At 35.3% G+C, this 14834-nt stretch overlaps 1 protein-coding gene across 1 annotated transcript in view; it reads right to left on the minus strand.

The window, feature by feature from the left end:
* Positions 1-3857: 3857 nt before the first annotated feature.
* The window catches only part of PAPOLG (poly(A) polymerase gamma), a 77093-nt gene continuing 66116 nt past the window's right edge, over positions 3858-14834 (minus strand). The window contains exons 17-24 of the mRNA XM_027865010.1: positions 12360-12481; positions 11812-11987; positions 11169-11278; positions 10871-11094; positions 7909-7974; positions 7640-7696; positions 5210-5304; positions 3858-5121 (exon numbers count right to left, since the gene is read on the minus strand). Coding sequence (XP_027720811.1) covers positions 5106-5121; positions 5210-5304; positions 7640-7696; positions 7909-7974; positions 10871-11094; positions 11169-11278; positions 11812-11987; positions 12360-12481 — 866 coding nt within the window. The 3' untranslated portion in view covers positions 3858-5105. The remainder of the gene's footprint in view (positions 5122-5209; positions 5305-7639; positions 7697-7908; positions 7975-10870; positions 11095-11168; positions 11279-11811; positions 11988-12359; positions 12482-14834) is intronic.

Consider the following 14834-nt stretch of genomic DNA (forward strand, 5'->3'; position numbering starts at 1 on the left):
CCATTCTGGTTTTGTTTTTACATCTCTAGTACCTTGCATAATGAGATTTAAAAGATGCTGTCTCTACAGCAGGAGGGCTTAACCTTTTGTGTCATGGACCCCTTTTGAGAATGTTTTAGATGCCTAAAATAAAACATGGGACTACAAAGGAAACTATTTATACTGAAATAGTTTATAAAATATTAAACAAGTTCACAAACCTCCAGGTTAAGAATCCATGTTCTACAAGGAGTTTTTGAAACCTGCTATTTTAAGGGTTATCTAGGAACATGGAGAATTTGACCTGCTCATTGATCTCGAATGTCAGAGGCAGGGCCTGAACCCACACCTTAGTCCTTTATCATATTGTTATCATGAGAAATGTAGTCTTAAAGAGCAGCAAAGCAAAGCAGAAGAGAATTCTAAAAAATATTAATGGATTTCTCTAGAGTTTGCCTACTAGATTTTCTTATTCCTCTTTTCCTAAAAAATCCATGAGAATATAAACAGGGTCATAGGATCATGGATTAAGAGCTGGAAAGAACCTTCAAGGTCATCTGATTTAACCACCTTATTTTACAGAGGAGAAAACTGAAGTCCAAAGAGATGACCTGCCCAACATTATGCAGTTAAATCAGCTGCAGAGAAAATACAAACCAAAGTTCTCTGACTCCAAATCTTAACTTTCTATTTTACAATGCTGCCTACACAGTAACAGGAAATATTCATTCTGGTCATATTTCCTATACCACAAATGGGCATATTTGTATCCAGAAAGTAGCCACTGATTTTTCTGGTAACATTTTAGTTCATACTTCATCTTTCAATAAATCAGGGGTGGGGAACCTGGAGCCTTGAGCCCACATGTGGCCCTCTAGGTCCTCAAGTGCAGCTGTTTGAAATCCTTAATAAAAGGATTTGTTCTGTGAATTTTGGATTTAGTCAAAGGGCTGTCTGTACTTGTTGACTTAGAGGGCCACATGTGGCTTGAAGCCCGCAGACTCCCCATCTCTGAAACCATTAACAGAGCTGCTGAAGCAAGTTTATTTGATTAGTTTATTTGACACATAATTAGGTCCATGTATACAATCAAAAAATAAGACAATCCCAAAGGCAGAAAAGATGAGAATTACACCAACATCCATCTAGAAAGGAAAAGCAGCTGTACTAATTCCACATGATAATGTAATATGTTCACAGCACCATTTATCTCATATCTAAAGTGCTTTACAAACCAACGAGGTTGTCTTTTGCTGCAACCCTGACAATTGTGGGAAATAAATACTGCCTTTAAAAGATCAACAAAGTACTTTAAAAAGGAAAAAAAATGTGAATACTGCATAGGATCTTGTATTTAACACAGGCCTAAAAAGGAAAATCCAAAGAGGAAGTTATGGGTTTAGATTTATCCTGAAGACAAATGTAAGTTGAATTTTCATTTTTCCATCAATGACTATCCCTTAACTACCACCAACCTCAGAGTTTAAGTTAATACTGTTTAGAAAGGTCCAGTAAGTGCTTCTCTATCATAGGTACCATTCTGAATCTAATGAAGGAGTAAAAGTTTATCATTCAATTAGATGACTTGGTCCTGGATCAACGCCATTTACACAAGGCAAGTTAATAAAAGAACATATACACCTGGTTTCTTTGCTTCTGACCAAAGCATCAGAATTTAATTCTAACCTCTTCAACATCCTGCTTCAACTGGGCTGAAACTTAAGTCTCAGTCCAGAACTTGGTTCTCATGTTACATATTTGTAATGAAATAGTCCTTGCTTAAAATACACTTTGCTAAAAGCACTCAAAGTTTAGCCCAAGAGTGTTTAAAAATTTTTTCAGAAATAAGAAAAATAAGTAATGTTTATTAGCCCACCCACCCATTTCTTACCTTTCTTTTTTGTTAAGACTCATACTACACAGCATTGCTACTTATTCCAGGCACACCTCTTTCAAATGGTAGGGAATAAAATATAGGTGATACACTAATCAAATGTAAAATACTCCATGTTTTATGACTATTTTAAAAACACTTGATCCTTTAAAAAAGCTTTAGGACATGGTGGAAAACAAATTCAGTCTATATTGTTAATTTATGTGTCAGTTTAGCAAGCAATGCATTTCAATGCCATTGCCAAGTAAGTTCTTATGATTTAAAATAAAGTTAATCTCTTTGCAGGCAGCAAGCAGTAACAACACTTTTTAATTCCCTTACCCAATCCCTCTCTTGATCGATCCTGTTGCAAAGAGAATTAAAGGCATATATACATATCTCGTTAACTAGTGAATTCTTCTGGCTTTACATTTTGAGTTGACAGTTTGTTTAGCACTACTCTCCAGTAGCTAGTTACTGGTAAGGAAGCAGAATTTAATGCCTTTATGAAAATAAACATTTCAATTCAAGAATAGCCAATTTTCTCTGGTGTAATGATAGTACATATCTCTGTGCAACTGTCTATGTAACTCAAACTAAACCTTCGTGTCTCTGCACAGATATGCAATTCCCACATTCTTTCTTCTACATAAGCACAAGCAACATAGTAAAATACAATGAATCTGAAAAGTTCTACCTATTGTTTAGGATAGAAAACATTTAGATTATGCCTATGCTCACTTTTGGAGTGCACCTGATCTAGCTTACCCTTTAATCTTATGCAACAAACTAATGTAAGGTTTACTGCCAAATTACCATAGGAGTTTAAAAATGCTGCATTTAAAGTTGAAATTTGAAATGAATCCTAAATGCTATACGAATCCAGTGTTGCTTATATAACACTTCACTTTCTCTTTGAGAAATGCTGATTGGGCATCCATACAAAAAGAGAGAAGCAGGGATTGACTTCAAGCTCAGTGGAAATGAACCGTGAGGAAAACTTTCTCAGTAAGTAAAGGAAAGATTCCATACTTGAATACGTATTTTGTTCATATAGAAAACAAAGAGAAGGATAGTCTTAAAAGGTGAAAGGAAAAGAAAAATTCTAGATGGGGTGAGGATGACTGGATATTAACATGGGAATTCAAATACAATACCTTACATCAGCAATAATTCATCAAATCTATTAATAGTCTTTAAAAGTTAAGGAGTTGGACAACTCTAAAAAATACTAAAACAGACAGGAATCATCCAATCTTGTTTATCTGGGAAATAAACACCAGCAAGTGATGCAGTATCTATTAAGTGTTATAAGATAAAGGCAAGGATGTAAGCTTATTGGCTAAGTTTACAAAGGAAAATAGTAGTTGGGTTATTCCTATTTAAAACAATTAAGGATAGTAATAAATTTTCTTCTTCCTTTTGTCTTTTCTTTTAGAAAGCTTTGCTATTCCCTTTTTCACAAATTAGGCACTATAAATTTCCATTCCCCAGACCATGAATATGAAGGGAGAAAAATCCATTAAAAAACAAAACAAAAAAATTTAATAGATCTGGAACATAGCCAAGTACTGAATGGAACTGCCAAAGTCTTCCAACTTAATAGCCAAGGTTTGCAAAAAAGATACTAGTTACTGTTAACCTAATCTGCTACACATATACTGATAATTTGTGTTCAATAAAATACACATGCCAACCAACGAAATTTCTTCCCATTTCAAATTTGGAAAGTTTAACGTGCCAGTTTGCTTTTTGTCTACTAGACTCGAATGCTTAGTAAGGAGACAGCTGACGATGTTAATATATATGCATATAAATATACAGATATACATATCTAAATCCATATGTGTATATAGATTGATATATGTATATAGATATATATGGAGAGAGAGATAAACAATGTAGGTGATATAATGTGTACTTCTTTTAAATGTGCTTCTTCCAATCCTAAAGGTAAGATTTTTTTTTTGGCATAATACATGTAAAAAATTAAAGCGAGACGGTAAAGGTTTTAAAGTTTTCTCTTTGAAAAGATGGTATCTTACAGTACATACAAAAATACTCTGAAAATACATACGACTTCATTTACAAAACATTGAATCAAACATATTACAAGAGGAATTACATGGTTATGGTTTTTTTTTAATAAACTGCATGCATGCTTTCATGAAACTTAAAAAATTACTAAGAAATGCACTGAAAAAAGCAGTGTAAAAAAAAGACAACACACGAAGTTTGTTAAATGAAGATTACAAAGGCCCTGAGCCAATTAATGGTCAGTTATAATGGTCATTCAAAAATGCCTTTTAGATTTCAATAAAACCTACCGCTTGTTTCCGCATGCCTGTCAATGGAAAAACGTTCTAAGGTTGTGGTGCAAAATGATGGTGTAGAATTGTCATGCCCTGTTAATTCCATACCACAAAGATGTATACTTTTTTTGTATTATGGTATTAATTTTCATTGGTACTGGAATGAGTTCTGTTGCTCTATAAAAGCTTCGCAAAAACATGAGTTAACTAACAAGGATGACATGAGATATGGTATATAACAATTCTACCATTCATACACTGACTTTCAGTATCCTGGTTATGTTTCGATTTTTAATAAAGATGCATTTCACAGACCTCCATGGGAGGCAAGTTAGAAAGGATACATGGTGCTTGTATTTAATCACTAGACCAAACTCTCTAGTAACCAAGCACCATTTTGACAGAAATGCACACAAAAATTAGTTTAAATATTCTATGTGCCAACCTGTGGGAAAAATAATTTAAATCAACAATAGATAGAACAGACAAGTATATCTACATAAATTGAGAAAGCAGAAATGATACCTCACATTCATGTATCTGACATTTCACAACAGGGCTTCACTGACTAAAGTAAATATGTTGACATTTAGTAGATTGCAATTACAGGACAATTTTTTTTTTTGCTTTTGACTTTTCAGTTCCAGACAATGATTATAACACAAGACTTGAGGAGGGAAAAAAAAATCGGGACTGTTCTATGGTAGTCCACAAGGTCAAGGATGGGTCCCCATAACAGAGGAAGCAAGCATCTAAAGTTAAGGCAATAAAACCCCTAAACTTAAAGCCATAGTATAGTAGACAGTCTGACAGCAGGTGATTCTGGAAAAGTTACACTCAGTAACAGGAATATCCTACACCATCTGCAGATCAAAGTGAAGACATAAAAATTCAAAACCATCAGGATTTCCAGGCTGATGACTGTTAACTCTCACCGTATTTTACGTAGGACAGCAACTGTAATAAAAAAAAAGAGTAGCTGCTTGTGAGCCACTAAACCATTGCATATTTTCTTTTATGTGATGAGACACATTGCCGCCTTTACCGGTTAAGGGTCAGTCGGATGGAATTTTTAATGACACGGATGTTATTTGTTGGAACAGGAGATGATGAATCTGGTAGTTCTTTACTGGGTAGTCTCTGTGAGAAAAAAAAAATCGGGAAAAGTGAACATAGGCTTCAAAGACCTGAGCATTTATTTAGATACCAAGTAAAAATGACAACTCTAGTCCCCACCTTGCCACAAATCTTTTAGTTCCTAATTTAATACAGCTAAATGTCCTAAGTGTATTAAGTACCTTCTCACTACGGCCTTTAAGCTCAAATATTTAAGGAGTTCCACATTTCTAGGGGGGGGGGGGGGGGAGAGGGAACTAGGTAGAGAAGCATGGAAAGAAGAGAGCATCAAAGAGGGAAATTCTTATTAATTTCACTTCTGTTTCCTTAAAGAGGGGAAACTAGTTCTCCTAATGAAGGCAGGGAGACTGTAGTTCTTCCTTAAGTCCAACAATGCTGTTACACATATCATACAGGAAAACTGGGAGGAATATAGGTCACTCAAGAACAAAATTGGTACTGCCTTGGAAAGAGTAAGAACTCTATCAGAAGTGAAATCTAGTACCTGATATTAATACCTTTTCATATTCCTTCTGCATTACTTCCACAAAAAAGTAAATACATTGTAAACTCAGATTGCTGGAAAATCATTTGTATGAAGCTAAAACCCTAAAGAGACTTGTACCGTGCGGTCATATTTTGTAAAATTAGAGAAACATTGACACCATTGTGTGGGATATGGGGAACATCATGGAATGAAACACAACTGTGTGATAGATACAGCATTAATTTCTTACCAAGAGTGAAATGTACTACCCAAGGGGCAGCTAGATGGCGCAGTGGATAGAGCACTGGCCCTGGGAGCCAGGAGGACCTGAGTTCAAATCCAGTCTCAGACCAGACACTTGACACAGACACTTACTAGCTGTGTGACCCTGGGCAAGTCACTTAACCCCAACTGCCTTGCCAAAACAAAACAAAAAGAAATGTACTACCTACTTTAATTTTCCCCAGTGCTGTAGAAGACATGTTAATGAAACTCAGAAAGCCTTTTCCACCTCTATCATTTTCTTTCATTTACTCAAACTTTTATTAAGGGCTGACTAGTTGCAATGTGTTGTTGCTCAGTTGTTGCAGCCGTATCCGACTTTTCATGATGCCATTTGGAGTTTTCTTGGCAGAGATACTGGAGTCGTTTGCCATTTCCTTCTCTGACTCTTTTTACAGAAGAGGAACCAAGGCAAACAGGGTTAAGTGATTTGCCCATAGTCATACAGCTTGCAAATGTCTGAGGCTAGATTTGAACTAGGGAAGATAAGTCTTCCTGACTTCAGGCTGACACTCCACCCATAAGCCCCATTTGCAACGTAGGGAGATATAAAAATGAGTTCCTGCCCTCAGGGAGTTCACAATGTTGATTAACTGTACTTGTCCTCAGCCTACCAAATACTGTAGTAATTTTCCAAACAACCCCTTAGACTTGGAGGAAGAAATAGCTTTTTCTACCTAGGAGGTTTCTAGATTGCAGGGTGGCATAGCCTGAGAGAACACCTAAGAGCAACCTTAGCTGGGCTTGTCCTCGATTGCACAGTAAGACTTAGAATACGTTTCATGTAGAAAGTGCAACAATTCCTATGCCAGCGGGTGCTGAGCATTCTGCTCACTGTAAACTTCCATAGATGATCTTTCTATGATTTAAACAAACCTGCTTTCTGCAGATTTCTCATCTGCTAAGAAATTCTAGTTTATTATTTGGGGAAATTCCATTTAATTTTGAAATATTAATCCAAATTTTATTACCTTTGCTTTTTTAGTTTATGATCTCCATGATGAAGCTATTATTTATTTAAATAGTGAATTTTCCTAGAATATAATTATTTGCTTAATATTGGAGATTTGAGGTTTATATAGAAAAGATACTATGAATACCATTTGTTCTCCCAATAACAGTACATTGTAAATAATGAATTGTAAAATTACCAAATGTTATATTTTGATAGTAAGGATTGTGACAAAGGACAGTGATTTTATATTGCCATGCCATCAGATTTCTGGGCTTAATCCCCATTTGATTCTTAAAAACTAAGACAGAAAAGTAAAAAAAAAAAAACAAAAAAAAAAAACCATGACTATACGTGTCTTCCATGAAACCAATTTCCCTAGCCCATAATGGTTTCTTCTTTGAACTACTAAGGTAAAGTTAATAACATGCAGTTTAATATTTAATTGTTGGGTTTCATATATTTATTTCACCTCCCCAGTTAAGTAATGGCGCTTGCTTTCAAAGAACTTACAAAATATATATTACATTATATCTATAGTTCTCCACAGCACTTAGCAGAAATAAGCATTTAAGTACTTAAATATTTAAATAATTGAGAGTGTAGCTACAGAATTTTACCTCTAAACTATCCATTACCTGTAGTCTAGATGTATCAATAGTTGGAATAGGCATAGATTCTCCTCCAAGACTATCCTGAAAGGTCAAAAGCAGGCAAGTGAGGCCTTTTCATTTACTATGAAATAACTTGTGATCATAAATGACACAGCTCTTTCAAGAAAAACAATTGTATTTAATAGAATTTATTTGCCTTGCTTCTCAAAAATTACTTTCTCCCACATATTATTATGTACATTATAATGTAACTCTTTAAAACTAAGTACTTAAGATGAATATTACATACTTACCATTGGTTTTCTCTTCCCATCTTTAGGGGCACAAGATTCTCTGAAAGCTGAATCAAGTCCAATAAACTATAAGAATTAGGATTGAATAAGTATTAAAATCATTTGGTTTTAATCTGCATTTATTTACATAGTCACATAAACATTTAATCTTTATAATTTGGAGAATGACAAATACATATAACACAACAATCAATAAACTAAAAGTGGGATAAAGTCAGTGGTGGATGGGTACAATTCAACATATTTTTCTTTATACGTCACTTTCAATCTCTACAATGTGAGGGATCATCCTGATTTAGTCAGAAGTCAGCTACTAAAGTCTTTCAAAAAATAATTTGTGAATTTACTACCACCTACTGGACATACAGGAGATCAACACCATTACCTAAGCAGAAATTATAATAGGTATTTTCATCCAAAGTTCACAATCACTGTATGTAAGTAAACTTGCCCTAATCATGTAGCATCTAGCTACTGACTTGATTCTTCCATAGTTTAAAACATGTTGAGGTTTTGTTTTCCCTAGCCTCTTCCATTATCCACCTCGGGCAAATTACAGTGTGCATGGTCCAAAGATAGCCTGCTGTCTGTTTTTATACAGCCCATGAGTTAAGAATCATTTTTACATTTTAAAATAAGGTGTAGGGGCAGCTAGGTGGTGCAGTGGATACAGCACCAGCCTTGGAGTCAGGAGGACCCGAGTTCTAATCTGGCCCCAGACACTAGACACTCACTAGCTGTGTGACTCTGGGCAAGTCATTTAACCCCAACTGCCTTACTCTCCTCGCCTCCCCCCAAAAAAACTCAGGCTAAAATAAGGTTTAATTTTATTAAAGTCAATTGCAGTTTTCTGACCCCTGATTTATTCCCCCTAACAATAAGGCTGAAATTCCTCTGACATCCTATTCTGGAATATTTAATTATGTATGCAACAGGGTGGGGTGGGGTGAAGGAGGCAGAAGAGAAGGAGACTTGAAAAAGAGCTCAAGCTGTGTCAAGTTTGCCCAACAACTGGCTAAAGTGTCTTTCATCCAAGAACTGGAAGAGCTAAATTCAGAGTATCTTAAGCAAAATGCTGGCAGAGAGGTGATGACTTTTTTTGGCAGCAGCAATTATCAAAACAATTGCATAAAGGGGTTGTGATCTGTGGCAAGGGAAGAAATATTCATACTGAGAATTTAAATTCTATAAGCGTAGGAATTGTGTCTCTTCTAAACTTTTTATCTTCCCAGTGCCTACAGAATACTTTACCCACGGCATGCACTAAAATGTCTAATTCTGAAGTGCTAAAAATATGGCTGAAAATCTTCAATTTGCTTTTTAAGAAATGAGATGAATGGAAACTTGAATGAGAATTTAAACAATGTAATAAATAACACCATGCCTAAATTAATTTACTTATTTAGTACCAAACCAAACTACCGAAGTGTTACTTTGTAGGGCTAGAATAATTAAATTCACACGGAGGAACAAAAGGTCAAGATCTCAAGGGAAACAGTTAAAAAAAAAAGAAGTGGGAATAAGTCTATTGGCACCAAATCCCAATAACCATTAAAATGATTTGGTACTCATTAAAGGATAGAGAGGTTATACGTTATACAGCAGTAAATTAACAGTGTAAAGACCCTATTTGAGAAAACTGGACAACAGCTTGGCAGAAAATAGGTATTAACCAACATATATTAGTATAGATTCTCTCAAGAGATGTGTATCTATACCAAGATCAACTCCAACTGGGTATTAAGGCAATCTCATAAGCAAATTAGAAGAACAAGGAAGAAATTAACCTTTTAGACCTATGGATACGAGAAGAGTTCATGACTAAATAAGGGATACAGAGGATCACGGAAAAATAAAAAGGCCAACTTAAGTAACACTTTAAAGGTTCTGCACAAACAAATCTAATGCAGACAAAATTAAAATGGAGCTACGCAAATGAGGAAAAAAAATCTTTGCTGCAAGTTTCTCTGTCAAAGATTGTATATCCAGGGATATATAAGGAACCGATTCATTTATACAACTCCAAGAGTCATTGTCCAATAGATAAATGGTCAAAAACTTTGCAGAGGTAGTTTTCAAAGAAGAAATCTAAACTATCAACAGCCATATGAAAAAATGCTCTGGATTACTTGTAATTATACAAATTAAAGCAAGCTTAAGCAGACTGTTAAAGATGACAAAAGAGAAAAATGACCATTGTTGGAGGGGCTGTGGCACATTAAATCCTCTGCTGGTAGAGCTCTAAATTGGTCCCACCACTATGGAAGGTAATTTGGAACTATGCCCCCAATACTCCAGAGATCAAAGAGGAAAAGGAACCATATATACGAAAATATTTATAGCAGCTCTTTTCACAGGAGCTTCAAATTGGAAAGTAAGGGAGTGCCCATCTCCTGGGGAATGGCTAAACAAATTATGATATATGAATGTAATGGATTATTGTGCCATAAGAAATTATGAAATGGCTAATTCTATGGGAAATTAGGTGGGCCTATACTAAATGTTGTAGAGTGAAGTGAATAGAATTAGAACAATTTATACATTATAAAGAAAAAGTTAGAAAGACTTAAAAAACTGATCAGTACAATGATAAACCACGAGTCCAAGTGACTGAAGACGAAACATGTTGCCCACCCTCCTGTCAGATAGGTGATAGACTTAAAATGCAGAATGAGAAATACATTTTTGGATGTGGCCAATGTGGCAATTTGTTTTGCTTGACTATGCATATTTATCAAAAGATTTTCTTTTCTTCTTTCTTCCAAGTCCAATGTGGGTGAGGAGTGCAGTGGGAAGGAGAGTTAATAGATGCTTATAAAAATAAACATACAGAAGAGAAAAAGTAAAACAAAACATTTAGGCACTGAGATTGCTCAAGAGAACTGAGAATGTCTATGAGGAATGTCTGAAGTAATTCCTAGTAGCATTAATTGAACCAAAAAGCTAAAAAGAATGCCCATACCTTTTCTATGTCTTTTAACCTTTTAGGAGATCCATCTAAAGAAGGTGAATGAGATCTCTTGGATATAGCACTCTTAGACGTTAAACTTAACATTCCATTTTGGTATTGCTGCCCTTGGACTAGATTATGAGATGTTATTATACGAGGAATGACATTTCTTCCTACTACAGTAGGAATGGTGCAGATAGCTGGAGGTGATATGGCTTTTATTGTTGAATCAATTTCTGCAAAAGAGGAATTCTTTTAGACTATAACAAACACAGTGAAATCATTAGTGGTAAGAAGTCTTGATACATACTTGAACCAATAACTGGGATAGATAATCCTTGAATTGGAGGTGAAGGAACAACATCCAAAGGCTTTTCTGCAGTGGTAGCAGGTGCTGTTTCATCAGCTTCAGCACAGCTGCTGTTAAAAAGAAAAAAAAAATCTAAATTTTCTAATGATTTAAAATAAGCCAACATTTAACTACAAAAAAAATTCCATATTAAACTTAGGGGCTTATGGAAGATAGGGAGTTAATGAGATTTTCAAAACCTCAAATACAAAAAGGAAATTTATTCATTCCTATTTGTCGACTTGTCACAATTCTCCATTAACATGCCTTCATTCTTGTTCATTACACAGAAATATCAAATGAGTAATTAAAATTAAAAAAAAAAAAAGACTATATCCAAGAGCCCTTTTAATTGTTTTCTGGCTGAGCGTTCCTCACTTGTCATTCCAAAAATCTGAAAACTGAAGTGTAGTCTATGTTTGGAAAATATCGTATGCTAATGACATTGTCTAGCAACCTAAGAAGGTTAAACATTTATGCTAACTTTTTTTTTAAATGGCAGTTAGGTACAAAAGAAAAAAGTGTTAAAAAAAAGATTCATATTTTAGGTCAAAATGTATCCTAAAAAAGCTATTTAATGAAAGATTAAATTAACAACACAGACCTTTCCATTTCTACCACAGGAGGACTCTCAGGCTTGGAATGCTTGTTTAATAACACAGGGGAATTAAAAGGTGTTCCATTATCAGTATCTCTGGAACTATCCAAGCAATTTCCATCCAAGGATGATCTCTTTGACTGAAGTCCACTAGCGCTTCGATTGATATCTTGGAGGCTTTGCTGAGAAAAAGTTCACAGGATTAAAAATTAAAGCATAAACAGAAGCCAACAGTTGGAGATATAAAGAACATGGTCAACTCAATTATCTGCAAGTAGATTAACCTTCTGTGGATGAACAAAGGCAAAATTTAAATCTGAGAATGACTTTGTTCACATAAATGCCTATGCTGTGAATACTCAAGGAATGCATACTTAATATCAGCCCAATTAGGAAGGCAAACATATACTGGTCTATTCCAAAATGCAAAAACAGATTAATTTGCAATTAATCTTTTGTCTTGGATTTTGCTCCATTTGATGTGATATCTCTTCTTATCAGGGTGAAAAATTAGGAATCAGCTAAGCCAACTAAGAACGAAGTTACACACTTACCTTCTTTTTTTTTTGCAAAATTTCTGCAGGAAGATAATGATGAAGCTGCTTTTTCTTTACGTGAGTTGCTTCAATCTTCATTCCTTCTTTTAGCATGTTTATATTGTTTGCTTGCCTATATACTGTGAAACAGCATCTCGTTAAGTGGGAATCTAACTTTTAAACTGCAACAGCTCTGGCTTTTCTTAATAAAACAAACTAGCATTATATATAGGCACACATGAGACTAATATCCTAAAACATTCTCATGATCATGTCACCATTAAGAGCACAACATGACTGATTCAAAGATGACCAGACCAGAAGTATCTTTGGAAACATCTTGATGGAACATCCGATCAATCTAAGACCCATGTAGAATTGACAAAAATAGGACTAATCCACTCCCCAATATCTAGTCAGATGGAATAGAAGGCAAAGTAAAACAAATGAAGTTTAGTTTCACACATATCAAATTGGCAGAGAAGATAAAAGATGAAAATAAGAAATGTTGCAGGGGCTGTGAGAAGTTTGGCACGATACTGTATTGTTGGCAGAACTGTGAATTGGTCCAATTCTTGTGGAAATCAATTTGCAATTATAATCAAAAAAGTACTGAACTGTCCATAACTCATCCCACTACTGAAGAGGATGTACCCCCACAAGGTCAATGACAGAAGTCCCATAAATTCTCAAAACAACCACATCACCCTTCCTTCAGCCATTCCCATATAATCAGTGCCCCATCTAAAGAGTAGTGATGTGGTGAAATGTGACAGTGCCATAAGAAATGATGAATGAGACAATCAGAGGAATGTGGAAAGATTCATATTAACTGACACAGAGGAGAGAAAGCAGAGAAAGGAACATATATGACTAAGATAATGTAAAGTAAATGTTAACAGACACCAGAATGTAAACTACATGCAACATCTAATCTTGGTTCCAGAAGACTTCTCCACAGGTTTGTGAACTACTGATGCAAACTGTCACTAGTGAAGCCATTCAGAATTGATCGGCAGGTTTGTTTCATTTTTATTATTTTTCTCTTTGTTATAAAAGGTTCAAGGCAAGATTTTTGGGAAATGATATACAAAAAAAAGTATTAGAGCAAAACATTTAAAAAAAACCAGACCAGTCAAGGTTAAATTTAACAAAACTTTTATTAATCAATATGAAATGAAGTTATAGGCAACAGATTAACTAAATGCAAAATACTCTGCTGTACAAGCCCTTCATCTGAGTTCCCAATATCCTCTGCCCTGCATCCCTCCTTTTATGTGCCCTGACCTGTGGAGGGGCTCGCCTACTCTCAATTCTTCCTCAATCTGTCCTCTGTGGGCTATGTGTTGGTTCTGGGTAAAATTTAGCTCACAAGTGGCTCCCCCTTAATATTTTAGGCAAAAAAATGTTCTAAATTAAATAATAAAAAAAAAGAGCTTAGGGGCAGTGGATAGAACACTTGGCCTTGGAGTCAGGAGGACCTGAGTTCAAATGCCACCTCAGAAACTTGATACTTACTAGTCGTGTGACCCTGGGCAAGACACTTAACCCCACTGCCTAGCAAAAAAACAAAAACATACAAAAAAAAAAAGCTTAACCACCTGAAATTTATGGCTAATGTGGTTAGGTTCTGGGCAACACTTGAGACACTACTTGGCTTTCTCATGAAACTGGTGAAATTACATCAGTGACATATGTAACCCTGGAACTGAAACTGAGATAAGCCTCTGACTTAATAAGCCTCACAATTCTCATGAATAGTTCAGTTTGTTAAATACCAGTATTCTCACTGACTTCATCAGTGTTTCTACTGAAAAAACTTGGGATCTTTGTGCTTTGCAACAGCAGTTCACATTTACATAGCACTGACACACTGATTTACCTATCTCCTTTGATCCTCATAATACCCCTGTAAGGTAGAAGCTAGTTATGATTTTCATTCTACAGATGAGAAAACTGAAGCTCACAGAGGTTAGGCAACTTCCCCACGGACACAGAGCTTTTACCTGTCTAAGGTGGGATCTGAACCTCAAGCTTCTCAAGTCCAGCATTCCAGACCTTCTTGCCATGTTACCGAGGTCATGTGGCAGGAAGTATAGGTTCTTCACGGATGTGTCCTATGTCTACTCCATATTACTCTTCCCCATTTACTTTAACCTCTATGATTCCAGAACAGTCAAGACTCTACAAAAGTTTATTACTTATTGCAACAAGTATAAAATATTTATCCCTGGCCTTCAAGACTCTCCCATAATAAGTTCCCATCTTACCTATAACATACAGAAATTCAAATTGTGTCTCTCAATCTTCTTGACACTTCAGAAATCACTAAAAAATTTCATAGTGTTTATGTTACTAAAAACAACTTATATACAGCTGTGGTACTAAAAGCAATTGTTTTTCTAGTGTGCACCATTGATAGTTATACCTCCTTATTTTTCATGAGGCTATTATAGATAGCTAAATAACTACAGAATGGGTTCAAATGAATAG

The sequence above is a fragment of the Vombatus ursinus genome, unplaced genomic scaffold (assembly GCF_900497805.2).
Source record: "Vombatus ursinus unplaced genomic scaffold, bare-nosed wombat genome assembly UNPS02014778.1, whole genome shotgun sequence".
NCBI classification, from domain to species: domain Eukaryota; kingdom Metazoa; phylum Chordata; class Mammalia; order Diprotodontia; family Vombatidae; genus Vombatus; species Vombatus ursinus.